The sequence below is a fragment of the Coenobita brevimanus genome, chromosome 94 (assembly GCF_032717465.1).
Source record: "Coenobita brevimanus isolate Jiangsu-jjx chromosome 94, ASM3271746v2, whole genome shotgun sequence".
Classification (NCBI taxonomy): domain Eukaryota; kingdom Metazoa; phylum Arthropoda; class Malacostraca; order Decapoda; family Coenobitidae; genus Coenobita; species Coenobita brevimanus.
The window spans coordinates 27,046,442-27,061,512 of record NC_137047.1 but is presented as its reverse complement, the minus strand read 5'-3'; the positions used below and the strand labels follow the sequence as shown (position 1 = coordinate 27,061,512).

General features: G+C 41.5%; 1 protein-coding gene across 1 annotated transcript in view; it reads left to right on the top strand.

The window, feature by feature from the left end:
• The window catches only part of LOC145412871 (uncharacterized), a 64,649-nt gene that overhangs the window by 45,460 nt on the left and 4,118 nt on the right, over positions 1-15,071 (top strand). Inside the window, exons 2-3 of the mRNA XM_080282671.1 lie at positions 7,280-7,398; positions 8,120-8,234. Coding sequence (XP_080138797.1) covers positions 7,280-7,398; positions 8,120-8,234 — 234 coding nt within the window. The remainder of the gene's footprint in view (positions 1-7,279; positions 7,399-8,119; positions 8,235-15,071) is intronic.

Genomic DNA, 15,071 nt, shown 5'->3' with positions numbered 1-15,071 from the left:
GTGCATGAGTACACACATACACACACAATGCACACACACATGCACACAAAGCACATATACGGACACGAACATCCTGACATACACACAGACACATGAATACACACACACACACACACACACATACACACACCAACCATATATATTTAAGAAAAGCAAATGACGTTCATATAAGATCACAAACATGCGTATACAGACCCATGCACACACACACACGCACACATGCATAAACGCACACACACACTACATTACCCTAACTAAACGCAGCGTGACTGGAATCGTGATGTCATGAGAGAGAGAGAGAGAGAGAGAGAAATTCACAGATCACACAGACCATACGGCTCCAACGATGTGATTTTATTTTAATTTTCAAGAGAAGGACCGAACATCAAAAGTAAAGCTCTGCCAATCCCTCCAAACTCTCCTGCCACGAACCATTCAGGAAAACAGGGGAAAAAAAGAACAATTTCCCTCTACAAAAGAAAAGAATGCCATAGGAACTGTTAGAACATAAAGGAAGTCTGTGATAATGCGTTATAGTTTTAGTGATGAAAAGCTTATAGTCATGGACATGCTTTTTCATATATTTGTTTTATTTTATACATATTTACTACGGTACATACTTATTAACACTCTCAGGTTCCTGCGACTCACTCTAAGTTGAAGAAAATCGTCTGACGTTTGCTGGTATGATGCTAGAGATATCCCGGGCATGCGAAAATTACGGTAATTTAGCTTTTAAAAGTACCTTCAGAATGATAGGAAGTACTTCATGTATGTTAATTTCATTCCTCTTTTTTTTTTTTTTTTTAAATCTAATCCTGTGTGTGGACAAGCTCTTGCTAACTCCCTTCGCTGAGACCTATTTTATCTCCGCCAGGAGGTATGTGTTTAACTCCGCGATTGTTTGTTTGCCTGTCTGTCTGCTACCAGGATTACTCAAAATTATGAACGGATTTTGATAAAATTTTGTAGAAGGGTGAACCATGAGCCAATGAAAATATTATTAAATTTTGGGCCAAATCCGGAGTATCCCGCACAATATCTCCAAAAGTTTCCAATGATTTTCAATGAAATTTTGTAGAAAGGTGGGCCATGGACCAAGAAAGAATTTATTAAATTTTGGGGCTGATCCGGCTGCGGATCCGGATCCGGGATTACTTAAAAAGTTATAAACGGATTTTGAGGAAATTTTGTGGAAGTGTGGGCCATGGGGCAAGGAAGAAATGATTAAAATTGGGGCGGATCCGGATCCGGATGCTTTTTGATGGCAATGGCATTGTCGGAGGTATGTGCTCTTTGAGCGCTTTCTAGTTTTTCATTTTACTCTGACTATCACCAGACGACTCTTGGAAGAATATGTAGAGTGAAGGAGGGAACGAAGACTACATCCAGCACCTTCATTTCGGAAAGTCTACCCTTAGGTGAATAAAGGCATCTGATAATAGCAGGAGTAAAGTATAAAGTACATCACTGGACTGAATGATTATAGACATGGTGATAATACTGTATTAATGATGATTTTGTATAATGTCCACAGTAGAAAAAATGATGGTCTAACCTGCTTTGGGATCTATGCCTTACATGGACTCGTATTCTCGTCGGGTAAGGAAGCTGCTTAACACCCCTTCCTTAGGGATTTATTTTTGGATGTGATTGGTTAATATCCGTTGTACGTTATTTATGCAGAGTATGGTGAAACTGGAAGGATTTAAGTAACACAGAAGAGGACATAAAGGTGCAATAAACAAAATAAACCTCTTAGGAAAATGTGTTTGGGAGCTTCTATAGCCAGCGACAATGCGGGCCGTGATCAGGACAACTATACTGTTTTACTCTAACCTGGTCTAAAACTGTCATCTCACCATCTCGAATGCTCAGCTGTAACATTAGATTAATACCAGAATATACTGCTAGTCACGAGGAAGTGCCATGGAAAGGACGTAGAGCTGTAGTATCGTCTTTTTGTGCCACTGAGCTACTTGAAATAAGCATAAAAAGGACGAAAATCTGGACCGGGTTAGTGTGAGACAGGTGGAGTCTTTTATTCCAGGTAACGGAAGACAGGTCCCCCAAAAGACCATGACGTCTGTTGCTGTTTGCTCTCCTTTGTACTTTGTTCTTTGTGAGACGATTTAATTCAGTTGTAGGTGGGTCACAGAAGCCAGGAAGTAATCAAACCATTAGCCCTCTCACGATCTAGGCAACGCTAGTATTCCGTTCCAGCTAACACTACACAGTTTTATATAGGCCAGCGTATGTATGGGAGCCTGAGACTACTGATACAGGAACCATTAACATACATTCTAGGGGTTTGTTTCACTCCTCCAGAATATCATTAGTTAACAAATAATATCATCCAAGTGAATTCGATAGTGGTGGAGGGGGTGTAAGCGAAAACACACTTGACCTGCAATTGAGTGGTCCGGGGTTTGATTCCTGGGCCAAACACGAGATTTACGAACTGAATCTCTTTATCCTAGCCTGTTTGTGCCTAGAACTGAAACAGGGACCTGGCTATGAAAGATGACGGTTGCATGTTATACTGTGGGGTGGTGTCTGATGGGTGGTTTTCCTTGTCATTCACACCACTCGATCGTCGTGTAGTTCGGGGCCATTACCCTCTGGAGACTCGGCTGTGAAGAACTAGCCTGTCTTAGAATATACAGCCTATTTGAATGATAAACCACTGGAAAAATTCACCTCTAATATTTATCTTTTCACGATAGAACAAACTTTACTCCATTTGACCTTCATCATCATCGACACATGCAGCCCGAGGATCTACTGTTCATTTTATTTCATTCTAGACCAGTCAAAAAATATTCAGTTTCGGAGCGACCCAGATATAGGGAGGGGGTTAATGAAGGCTGTATTTAATTCCACTAGTCTGAAAAGTCTCTCTTGGACTGAATAATGTCGTATCAAGGCAGCAAGCATGAAAAAATAAAGACGCCTTAGGAATGAAGGGTTAAGGATGGAATTAGAACACACACACACACACACACACACACACACACACACAGAAGAGTTATATAAGGACCATACCTCAACTCTCCAAAAGGATTCTACTTAGGGAGTCACTGTATAACCTTAGGCAGAGAGAGAGAAAGACACACACACAGAGAGAGAGAGAGAGAGAGAGAGAGAGAGGCAGGGATGAAGTGTGGGGAAGGAAGAGCGTAAGTGAAGGATGAAGGATGAGGGAGGGACAGTGTGAGAAAAGGAGGGAGTGTGAGGGAGGGAGGAGGTGCGAGGGAGGAAGAGGGTGCGAGGGAGGAAGGGAGAACTCTGAAATCGAACTCGGGTTTTTGCATTTGTGGGCTAGACGTGCTAACCATTACACTCGTGATCCTATTACGGAATATTGTGACGAAGAATGGGGGGTGGGGGGGAGAGGGAAGGAGGGAGGACGTGGAGGAAGTGTGTGTGTGTGTGTGTGTGTGTGTGTGTGTGTGTGTGTGTGTGTGAGAGAGAGAGAGAGAGAGAGAGAGGGATGGGGGGGAAAGGAGCATGAGAGGTAAAGAGGGAGGGGATGAAGAGGGGAGTGTATGGGGGAGGAATAACATGGAAGAAGGGAGGGAAGGAGGAAGGGAGAGAGAGTCTGAGGGAGGGAAGAGTAAGGGAGCGTGGGAGGCACAGAGGGAAGCAGCAAGGGCTTGGGATTCAGAGTGTGAAGGAGGCAAGAGGGGAGGGTGTGAAGGAGGGAGGAAAAGTGGGGGGAAGGAAATGGGGGAGGCTGTTAGGGAGAGTAAGGAGGGAAAGAGAGAGGGATGGATGGAAAGAATGAGATTAGAAAGAGAGGGAAGAAGAGTGTTTTGGTAGGGAGGGAGGGAGAGAAGGAAGAGCTCAGGATGGGAGAGAAGGAAGACGTGAAGGAGGAGGTGATGGAGAGAGTGAGTCAAGAGGTGATGAAAATAAGGCGAGAGGGAGAAAGGGAGGGAGGTAAAGGTGAGGAGAGAGGGGAAAGAGGGGAAGGAAGGGGTGAGAGAGGGAGGAAAGAGGAAGGGAAAGAGAAGAGAATGGTGAGGGAGGAGGGAGGCGATGAAGCAAGGAAAGGGATTGTAAAGGAATGGAAGAAAGCAGGTCAATAGCTGTGGACCGGTTATTCCATACTATAAAGATATCACTACGCTGCCAAAATAGGAAGAGGATAGTAAAGATAAGGAAGAGAGAGAGAGAGGAGGAGACGGGGGGAGGTAGGAAGGGAGGGAGGGAAGTCAGCAGATGGTCAGGGAGGGAGGGAGAGAGGGAGTCAGGGGTGAGTGAGCTTTGTAACGGTACTCCTGTGTGATCTATCCTGCTGTGTGCTGACTCTGCTCAAAGTCAGGGAGCTCCTTCACACTGCACGCTCACTGCACCCCTATCATTCACCCTACTTTTGGCCACCTCTGAGCTATGTCTGCTTTTGAAGTTAGGCTTGCTATTTTAAGAATGTCGAGGTCTTACAGTAGCTTAGGGTAGGCTAGGTTAGGTTAGGCTAGATTAGGCTAGGTTACTGTAGGTTAGGCTAGGTTAGGTTAGCCTAGATGAGGTTAGATTTGGCTCGATGTCTGCTGTGGGGTTTGTGTCTGCTGTGGAAGGGTTGTATGGGGCTTCATGTTTGGATTGTATGTCTGTTTTAATGTCTGTGGTATGTGCTTCTGTGGTATGTGTCTATTTTGATGTCTGTGGTATGTGCGTCTATTGTGATGTCTGTGGTATGTGCGTCTACTCTGATGTCTGTGGTATGTGCGTCTACTCTGATGTCTGTGGTATGTGCGTCTACTCTGATGTCTGTGGTATGTGCGTCTACTCTGATGTCTGTGGTATGTGCGTCTACTCTGATGTCTGTGGTATGTGTACTTATACTCTGATGTCTGTGGTATGTGCGTCTACTCTGATGTCTGTGGTATGTGCGTCTACTCTGATGTCTGTGGTGTGTACGTCTGCTCTGATGTCTGTGGTATGTGCGTCTACTCTGATGTCTGTGGTGTGTACGTCTGCTCTGATGTCTGTGGTATGTGCGTCTACTCTGATGTCTGTGGTATGTGCGTCTGCTCTGATGTCTGTGGTATGTGCGTCTGCTCTAATGCCTTTCGTTATCTGCTCTGATATATGTTTTTCTCCGCTTTTTCTGCTAACGAATGTGATGGTGAGTCGGATACTGCCTGCTGTCGTGTCTGCCAACTCTGCCACCTGTGACACACACACACACACACACACACACACACACACACACACACACACACACACACACACACACACACACACACACACACACACACACGGTCGTATACACTGTCATCTCGTACATTCCATTACTCCTTCATTACACACAGTCATTTCCGTTCAAGAAGAAGAACCAAGTAATGACCGCTTATCCCATTACAAACGTGTCATATTTGCTTTGGTATTTTTGCTACCTATAAAACATATTAATTAACTCGGCTAAGATACTGGTTTTTCATGAAGGTTATATCTGATTCCTTAAACTCGAAAAGTGTCTCATAATCTGAATAATATGGTCTCAAGATAAGAATGAAATACAACCAGAGAGAAGGAGTTCTGGGTAATTCTCTCCAACGTCACCTATTCTGTGGCGCCTTCATTACGTAATTTAAAAAAAAAAGTTGGACTGAAGAAAATATAGAAACGAGAAAAGGCCGATCAGGAGTACATTTCCTCATAAGCCCTTTTTTTATCATCCCTTAGATGGTTAAAGAAAGTTATAAGAAATATAAGCAATAAAGTAAGGCAAAAACATGAGAATAACAGACTAACATTAGCTGAATGAAATTTCTTCGTTTCCCAAGAGTACGTGTGTAGGTATAAAAAAAAAAAAAATACAGATACTCCTATGTCCTGTACAATGAGAATATCTGGTTACAAAAATCGAAAAATGGAGGCTTGTAAATCCCACTGCATGATGTGTATAGTTAGCAGAGTTTCTTTTTTCACAGGATTTTTCACACACTGTTATGGCAGAGGACGACCAACAATATACATATGAACAGAGAGAAATAGATAACACATTAAAGCTTGGCCATATGAAGCGGGACGTGTAAAATGAGATATGTATTAGGTTGTCGTGAAGCAGTGTATGGCCCATCTGTCACTACACTGCACCTGTCACTCTCACACCCACATCCTCACCCTCACCCACACACCCTCACCCTCACCCACACACCCTCACCCTCACCCTCACCCATACCCTAACCTTCCCCGTCACCGTCACCATCCCGCCATCAGACCATCAACATCCACAGTGCTTGTTTTGCAGTCTGAAGGGAACTCATTTATGCTCACGCGTGAACCGTAGGCTACTTTCTGCTCACCTAATCCTGCCTGTGGTTGGAGGAAAGTCGTAACCAGAGTTTCACACCGAAGGAAGACCCATTGATGGTAGTTTGAAGCTTTCTAGACAGCACAGGTAACACCAACATTGCGAACCGTTCCTCGTGCCGCCAAGAAAGCTTCGAACAACCACCTTAACAAGAAATATTTGTTCGTTGTAATTCCAAATCACGAGACTTCCCTCATGCTGCCAGGGATGGAATCAGAGGGTGAGTAAGCTATGGTTCGCAAGCATATCTATGAATTTTAAAGTCACTTAGTTCGCAAGACGTAGGATTAATAGAACAACCTCGTGTAGGTCATACAGAGTGGGAGAGTTTATATACAACTGGAACCTCTTTTACTTCTGGTTCATATCCCGAAAGAGAGCTTTGCATTTCCCCATTTTATGTGTACATGGGAAACAAAAGCAGGATGACAATAATTACCTTTTTTTTTTTTTTTAACTGCTTTGTTACTGTACATTTGAAGGACAGCATTTATCATAGAAATAACTTGTAAGAAACATTTTAAACTAAAGATTTAACTATGGATATTTTCACTACTATTCCTGTTGGCTGTTGGTATAGTAATGTGATGTGTGTAAGTGTAGTATTATAATTTGTTACTAAGTACGTTATGGTGAGTGTTTTTATATCATGACAGTAACTTGCATCCATTAATCTTTACTAGAAATTATACTATGCAGTTTCACCCCTCTGCTTGTAATTATTGTTAGCGTAATGATGGTGTGTGTGTGTGTGTGTGTGTGTGTGTGTGTGTGTGTGTGTGTGTGTGTAGTATAACAGATTGGTATAATGTCACGCTACGTATATATATCACTGCAGAACTTTCAATTTTGTTAACTTGATGGTAAACTAAGCACATTTTCCCCACACAACTTTTCATGATGTTTTTTTATATACTGCTACGCTGTGTGTATTATAATAAGTTGGTATCATTGCAGCACTTCCTGGACCGAGAGCGTGGTAAGGTGGTGGTGTACGTGACCACCCTGGGCATCGTCCGTACCACTTACGAGCGATGCCTAAGGATCCGCAAGATTCTATGGACGCTGCTGGCAAGGTACAGTACTTACAAACTCTCTAGCGCTTAAGTTGTGTCTGATATTGCTTGTTTTGGTATTTACAGAGTTTAGGTTGTTTATAATACTGATTGCTTCTTCTCTTCCTTCGCTTATACTGCTGCTCAGGATCCGTTACTGTGAACCCTACTGGCTAGGTTTGATATTTTCCATCTTCATTGAGCTTAACCGTTTCACTTCTAGGACGTAATTTCTGTTTTATTTTTGCAGTCTCTTAACGTTTTTAATGAGCTTACGCCAGGCTTTAGAAGAAGGTTAAATTCAGCCTGCATTAATCCATTGACAACCATGGTCTCCACTAGCCTGATCAAAGTCATCTAAAGTTAGCAAAAATAAGAATATAAAGTACGTCATGGGATTGAAAGATACTAGTTATGTATAATATTGTTTGCTTATTCTTTTACGTCCAAACACATCACATACAAACCAGAGAGAGAATATTAAAGTTACCAAAAATAAAAATAAAAATCTGATGACAGCAAACTGCCCGGGATACAGTCTTCGTGAGCATGTGTTGTGTCAGATATTACTTGTTTCTTCCTTTAATTTCACTTATACAGCTACCAGGCACTGCACAGCCAGAGTGCATATTAAACTGAAAAAAATTACGAAAAACAAAACGATTTCCAATACCAGTTAAATTTTCAGTGAGACTTGTTTATCCTGGAGAATAATTAAGATTTCTGATAACTGTGATTGCAGGTTTGAGGAGCGGGATGTGTTTATGGCCCGGGACACACAACTGCAGCTGCTGGACCGTCTCAGAGCCAGGACCATCACAGTGCCCCATGTCTTCCTCGAGGGACAGTACCTTGGGGTCAGTGCTCCTGCTTGACGTACCAGAATTCGTAGGGTTGTTTTCTCAGAAGTTTTGGATATAGCGTAACATCTTTTCCTTAGCGATTTATTCCGCATATTGTATGTGTCACTGATGAAAATTATGTCAGTATTAACATTATATATAGACCATACAAGCGAATGTTAAGGCGGAATATGAAGAAATAAATCGCTATAGAAGAGGTGCTACGAAGATGGGCCTTAAACCGTGAGTCACATAGAGGAAGTCACCCCCCTAATTTTTTACGGTAAATTCTGAAGCACACTAATCATTGCTAACTGCACTCTGTAGTATGGGATGCAGACTAACCAAATCTAGTACCCGTAGGCGCTCCATAAGGTTATCTCCCTCAAATACTGGGGTGCAGCCTTCCCCGCCGCGAATTAAATTAAGGCCTGAGTCAGAGATAGTTCCAGAATATCACAGCTTCCTTCATTCATCTCTTACTGTAAATGAGCGACACTGGCAGATCACCTTTGTAACTATCAAGGGAGGTTTGGTAGTCAGTTTTCATGGACCTAATATGAATGTTGTTGTCAGAAAAGAGCGTCAAAGAGGGAGACATGACGGAGACTGTAGTTGTGGTACTGTGGTGGGTATGGTGCTTGTGATGGTGTGTGGTTCTGGCCCGGTTATCCTCTAGCCTTACTGATACCTGTCCAGTCATCATCATCATCATCAACAGCCCAGCTAAGGACAGGGTGAGGTAGGATCCAGAAAACACGGAAGGAGACAGCAGGAAAAATGGAGAATTATCAAGAAAATGGCCAGAGAAATGGGCCGTAAAATCATCCACGCATTTATATAGTGAAAATGAGGAACGAGTATACCTCATATACTTTAGTAATTTCATACATTTCACAACGACAATATATAGTTTCATTTTGAAGTAATGTCAGAAAATACGTCAAGGATACAGTAACATTATACTTATTGGTATGTTACGTAAAAAATTATAAGAGTCTTGAACCAGATTTTTTCAGTCCGTCTTTGACTGAAATATTTTTACCCCTTCAGTTCCTACATTGGATTTTATTACTACTTTTCTAGAATTCACAATTCAGCATAGAATGGCCTCTTTGAACCGGAGGAGTTAGATTATAACCTTCGCTTAGTTAGCCACTTCCGTTAGAAATGCCTTTCCTAAGTTATACTTATATTTCATCGTCTAAAGGTGGAAAGAACAGAAAAATGCGTCCTCGAAGTAGTTAACCTTTACACTCTGATGACGGGTTTTTCGTCTTGGTCAAACTACCATCAAATGATTGTATGCAATTCGGATAGTGAAGAGATATTTTGAACCTCTGCATTTTGAGAACTCTCTTCAATGTTGAATGAAATTGTGCGGAGGAAGCAAGAATACAATATAAAATACGTCATGGGTCTTGTGGGGTTAACTCATGGTACTTTAGAGGCAAAATAGTTCACTGAGACACGCAACGAAGCAAATATATATATATATATATATATATATATATATATATATATATATATATATATATATATATATATATATATATATATATATGACGTAAATGGTGCCAGATTTTTCGTATCCGTTGGTGAGCAGTGTAAGAACGAGACGGATTCACCGACATTAACCCGCTGGCCGTGGCGATGTATGTAGTAATACTCGTTTATGCAAATTTCTGATGTGATAGCAATTTGAAGCACACACAAAGGCGGAAGTGAAGGAACGTTACTGTCTGACGTTCACGGAGAAAGGAGAAATGCGGAAGGCGGATCACTGCGTTGAGAGAAGATTATGAACGGACTCTTGCTGATGGTAGTACAAGTGAGGAGGAGCGTATGAGAGTGACAGGAGACACAGGTCATGATGATAGTCGTGCAGTTTTTTATATATATATATATATATATATATATAATTTTCTTGATATCTGCAGACAGTTTTATTCAGCGTGGTAAAGACCTGTAGTAGTAAAGTTAATGAATGCTGTCTCTAAGCCCCCACTCCTCTAGTTTTGAGAGTCTTTACTAAGCTACTCTAAATAAACGTCTTGAGCTGACAAAAACAGAGAAAAAAAAAATAGTCTTTGGAGTGAAGATTGAAAGCAATGAGGAGTGTATGAGAGTGGCGGACGGGCGCACGTCAGGCTGTGGAGGTTTCTAGGTTTGGAGTTTTGCACTAATCCTTTCGCAGAGGTTGGTGCATTTGAGTATTGTATCCAGGCTTGCATCGGTGGACATTATTCAACTCAGAGAAATCCTACCGTCAAAACCATCCCCCAAAAAATCTCATGTATCCCTTTCTCCGTGCTTTGTACATCTAGGACTTTTATTCATGACAACACAAGAGGATTTAGTTCAAGTGAGCATATTTCAGAAGCTTCCAAAACAATCTCAAACAATCCTTTCTCTGATATTAGTGCGTCTAGGATTTTTATTAAGGCCAACACCAGACGATTTTACACAGTGGAAAGAAATCTAGCAAAGAAATAGAGACAAGAATTCTCTGAGACACACGAAAAAAGAAATTCAGAATTTTTGCGTACGACTAAAGCAGTGTAAAGCAAGCAAGAGAGTATGAGAGTGGTGCGTCATGCTGGCTGTTATGGAAGTTTTAGGACCAGTATATACGTCAGCTTCGCAGGACTATATATCGCCCTTTTACCAGCTTATTTCTGCATGTGGGGCATTAATATAAGCTTGTGTGTTACATGAGCAATCAATATCCGTATTAAAAAAGGGTAAATAGCGTACAAGGAAATATTAACGCGCCAAATGCCGAAATAAACCGGTACGGAGGAGGTGCTGGAGAGGCCCCAATGCTGACGAAAATACGGAGCGGTGGTCGTATTTTCGTCAGTTACTATTATTTTTTTTTTAATGTGTCCGACTCTGGGTATAGGCTTCGCAGCCTGCTCCCAAGGCCTAGTAGTCATTCTACATACCATACACCTCTACATGTCACCACTTCGGCGCTAACACCCACCGTCCATATTGAATACATGCTAGGGCTGTCTTATACAGGACTGGTGTACTAGTATTAGCGGGGTATTTTTTCGACATGTCGGCAGGTCTTCTGGTAGATCAGTAAAGTCTGGTTTTATTAAATTCAGATCCTTAAACTGTTCCCTGCACCAGCGGAGATTTGAACCTGGGTCCGGTAGGACTGCAGACCACCTCTCTACCGACTGAGGCACCGCCTCCCCCAAATTGGGGGTCGTACTTTAAGTGGCTTTGGAGATGTCGTAGCACCTTTCCCTCAGCGATTTTTTCTTTCATCTTTTTGTCCACCTGTACTTTCCTTGGCAGATTAACTCGTGATATTAATGTTCATCCATACGTTGTTGTTAAAAATAATTTGTTTAGTGAGAGAGTAATTAATGCAAAAGACTACCGAGGTGGGGTATGTATAAAAAGTCGCTAAGGATGAAGTGTTATAAAGCTTTCTAGCCTGTTACGACGTATTTTGTGATTATAGGCTTTCTGCCTCCCGACAATTTTATTCAGTTTAGATTTTTTTTTTTTTTTCTCGAGTTGAAGGAGTTAGGTACACCATTGACTAACCATTTCACTATGAGAGACCTTCCCTAACATTTATAAAATAGATCGGTTGTGGCAAGAATTTCACTATTATTATCGTTACATCATCGAAGTAAAGGCATTATGCTTTCTAACTCTACACGATTGGATTCAGAGTAGGTACAATTTTCCGAACATAGGGGCTGAATATAGCTTCCATTACCACCTGCACGGTTAGTCTGTTCTCCTAAGCTGAACATAATCGTCCAGCAATAACAAGAATTAAATAAAAAACACGCCACCGGATTCAAGAGGTTGGGAAAAGTGGAGAAATCTGACGCCATGCTTATAAAGTCTCCTGAGCCAGTGGTGTGTATGAGACGGCATGTATATGAGTTTGTCTTCACTCGTACACCTACCAGACACCTCCCAGACAAATCAGAGTTAATGGTAAATGAAATACTACAAAAAACAAAACGATCTGTGGTAATATTTAACTGTTTTCGAGATTTCTTTATAATATTTGGAGGGGATTCTTTATACATAGGACTGCTGAGGTAATTAGTGAGGAAGCGTGACGAGAGGCTTTACTGCACTTGCATGACGTGACACCTCTGCACACGCGGCTTCCATATCGTTCCCAAAGTTTTCCACAAAGTTTTGCCTGTGGTCAACCGCATCTACCACAGGAGAAAATACTTAGCCTCTTGCTGTGCTACACATCTTAATTCCTGTGTTCTTGCCATCGCTAGACAGTTATATTCATCTTAGGTCTGGCCGTTTGTCCGAGAGAAAAAAATCACCATTAGCTCTCTGGATGTTTAGAAATAATAACTAATTCATTCTTGTTATTTTCAGACGATTTTATTCGGTTTGACTGTGGTCCGTCGCTTTCTAAACTCCACATAATGAGTCGGCACCCGTGGTCGTGGTGTTGGAGTAATGGTATTGATGAGTGCGTGGTAAATGATCGTATAGGCGTGATAAACTAAACCACTGTCCCTGTTGCTGATCCGTTTCGTCACCATGCTTCAAGACTAGTGAACAACGTGCCCGGACACCACAGGTGACCATTGATGGTGTGAACGGGTTCTAAGGCCCTTCCACACGAAAAGTGTGCACCTGTGGTGTCCAAGCTTTCTACTGATCATTTTCGAAGCATAGTGACGAGACCCGCCATAAATAGTGGGACAGAAGCAGGTATGATGCTTCAGTTCATCACGTCTACACTATAATTTTCCATACATTTTCATTTACGTACTCCAACATCACAGGTGCCCAATGGTCGTGTGGAAGGTTCATAAAGGTTGAGGACAATTTGAATAATACCTCTTGGAGATAGCAAGGGTACAAGAAATGTGTCAACCTAGAAATTTCCACGACTGTCAGCGTGACGTGTGCCTCCTGCCAGTCACATGCACTCGTACTCGTTTTTACACCTCTGTCAGCCGTGTTCAAGATCTCCAACTTTTTTTTTCCCCTTCGAGTACTGAAATTATTTTAAACTATTGCTACAGATAACTGAAGGCTAACAAAGAGTGTATTGCAACAAAGGTGATGTGGAAAATGATTTAGGTTAGCAAGAGTGAAAGGAGCAACAAAATGGAGGAGAACGGTCATTTATAATTATGTGGTTATTAATTGAATATATTTGGGTTTGAAAATCTATTACGCAAAGGTACCATATAGTTACACTGATATTAGGTCTTCACACCGAATTGTGAAGAGCTACTGTGTTTCATCCGTTTCTCTTCTCTTTCTTCCCAGCGTCTTTTCAATTTGCCGCTATTCCATTATTTCTTCCCTAATTCGCTTCATACTTGGCCTAATTGTTCCTTAGGCAATAGCATGTAATGTCTCCTTGGCTGTTCAGTATATTTATGGATGTGATTATGAGAGACATCAAATTAAGCACGCGAAGCCGGCAGTGAAGCTGGTGATAAATGATGAGGGATGGACTGTTTCATACGTAATGTGTGCAGTTGATACTGTTTTTGGCTGACTAGTGAACGTGATCTTTGTGGACTGTAAAACGCAATATATAAATGTAAATGTAAATAAGAGAATAGTTATGGTTGTTGAGAGAGAAGATGACTCATGGTGTGTAATGTCGGTAAATGGAGAGGGACTGACTGTGGTGGAGGAGGTTAGGTGAAGTTTGAGAGAAGAAAGAGTAGTAAAAAAGAAATGGCGAGTAGAACCTTGAATGAAGAAAGATGATTAGTGTTATAAAGACCTTGTTGAGAAATGGAGGTTTGAGTACAAAGACTGCAAAAAGACTGCATCAGTGCCCACATTAGCTTTGGAGTGGCATGAATATAAAAAAATGAGAGCTATAGAAATAAGACTGTAGGGAATCGATGTGACGTGCGTAGATTGGGTAGAATAGGTTGGACTCATAGAAGTGGAGATGAAACTATGACCAAAGGGTATAAGCAACAGTACTTAGAATTATGGTCACAGAGAGAGAATGGACGTGAATAGCATAGTGAACAGAATATAAATGAGTGAATCTGAAGGTAGGCGGAGGCGTGGAGGACGAAGAAGGGAATGGATGGATAATCTGAATGAATGCATGAATAAGCTAGAAATTGAAGGTGAGACAGGAGTAATCATGGAGGATAGAAATGGATGGATGAGGTATATATGAAACTGCACATGACGAGGGTTGCACATCTTTCTTTACATAACAGTTGACGGAATGTTCTCTGTCCCACAAACATTATTAACCACGGTTTTATATGGATCGTGTTGCCTGTGAGTTGGAGCTTCGAGCATCAAAAACATGAACGATGAGAGTTTGAATGGATGCAGGGCCCATTTTACTGAGTACATGTTTTGATAATTTTTCTGCTTTTCTGCTCCCACTTTTATATCCTTTTCACTCCACGTATTAACAGAAAAGAGAATTATGATGATGATGATAACAGTGATGATGGTAATGTACTTGTGATAGTTGTGACGGTGGTAGTATCTGCTGTGATAGTTGTAAAGGTGTTACAGTTAATAGCAGAAATGGTAGTCTTATTATGGTAGCTGTGGTAGAAATATTGTAGTTGTATTTGTGTTGTGATTTATATGGTAGTTATAACTGATTGAGGTTGTGATTAGTAGTGGTAGTTGTAATAGTGGTGGTTATGGTTGTAGCCGTGATAGCTGTGGCGGTGCTAGTGGTGGTAGTGAGGAAGAAGGCTTAGGTCATATGCCTATCGACTACACGGGGGTCATAAAGGCATATAGTCAATTTCTACAATGCCTTAGTCTCCCCCTAGATCCCACCTTCAGCTTTTTTTTTTTTTTTTTTTTTTTTTTTTTTGCCACCTTCAGCAG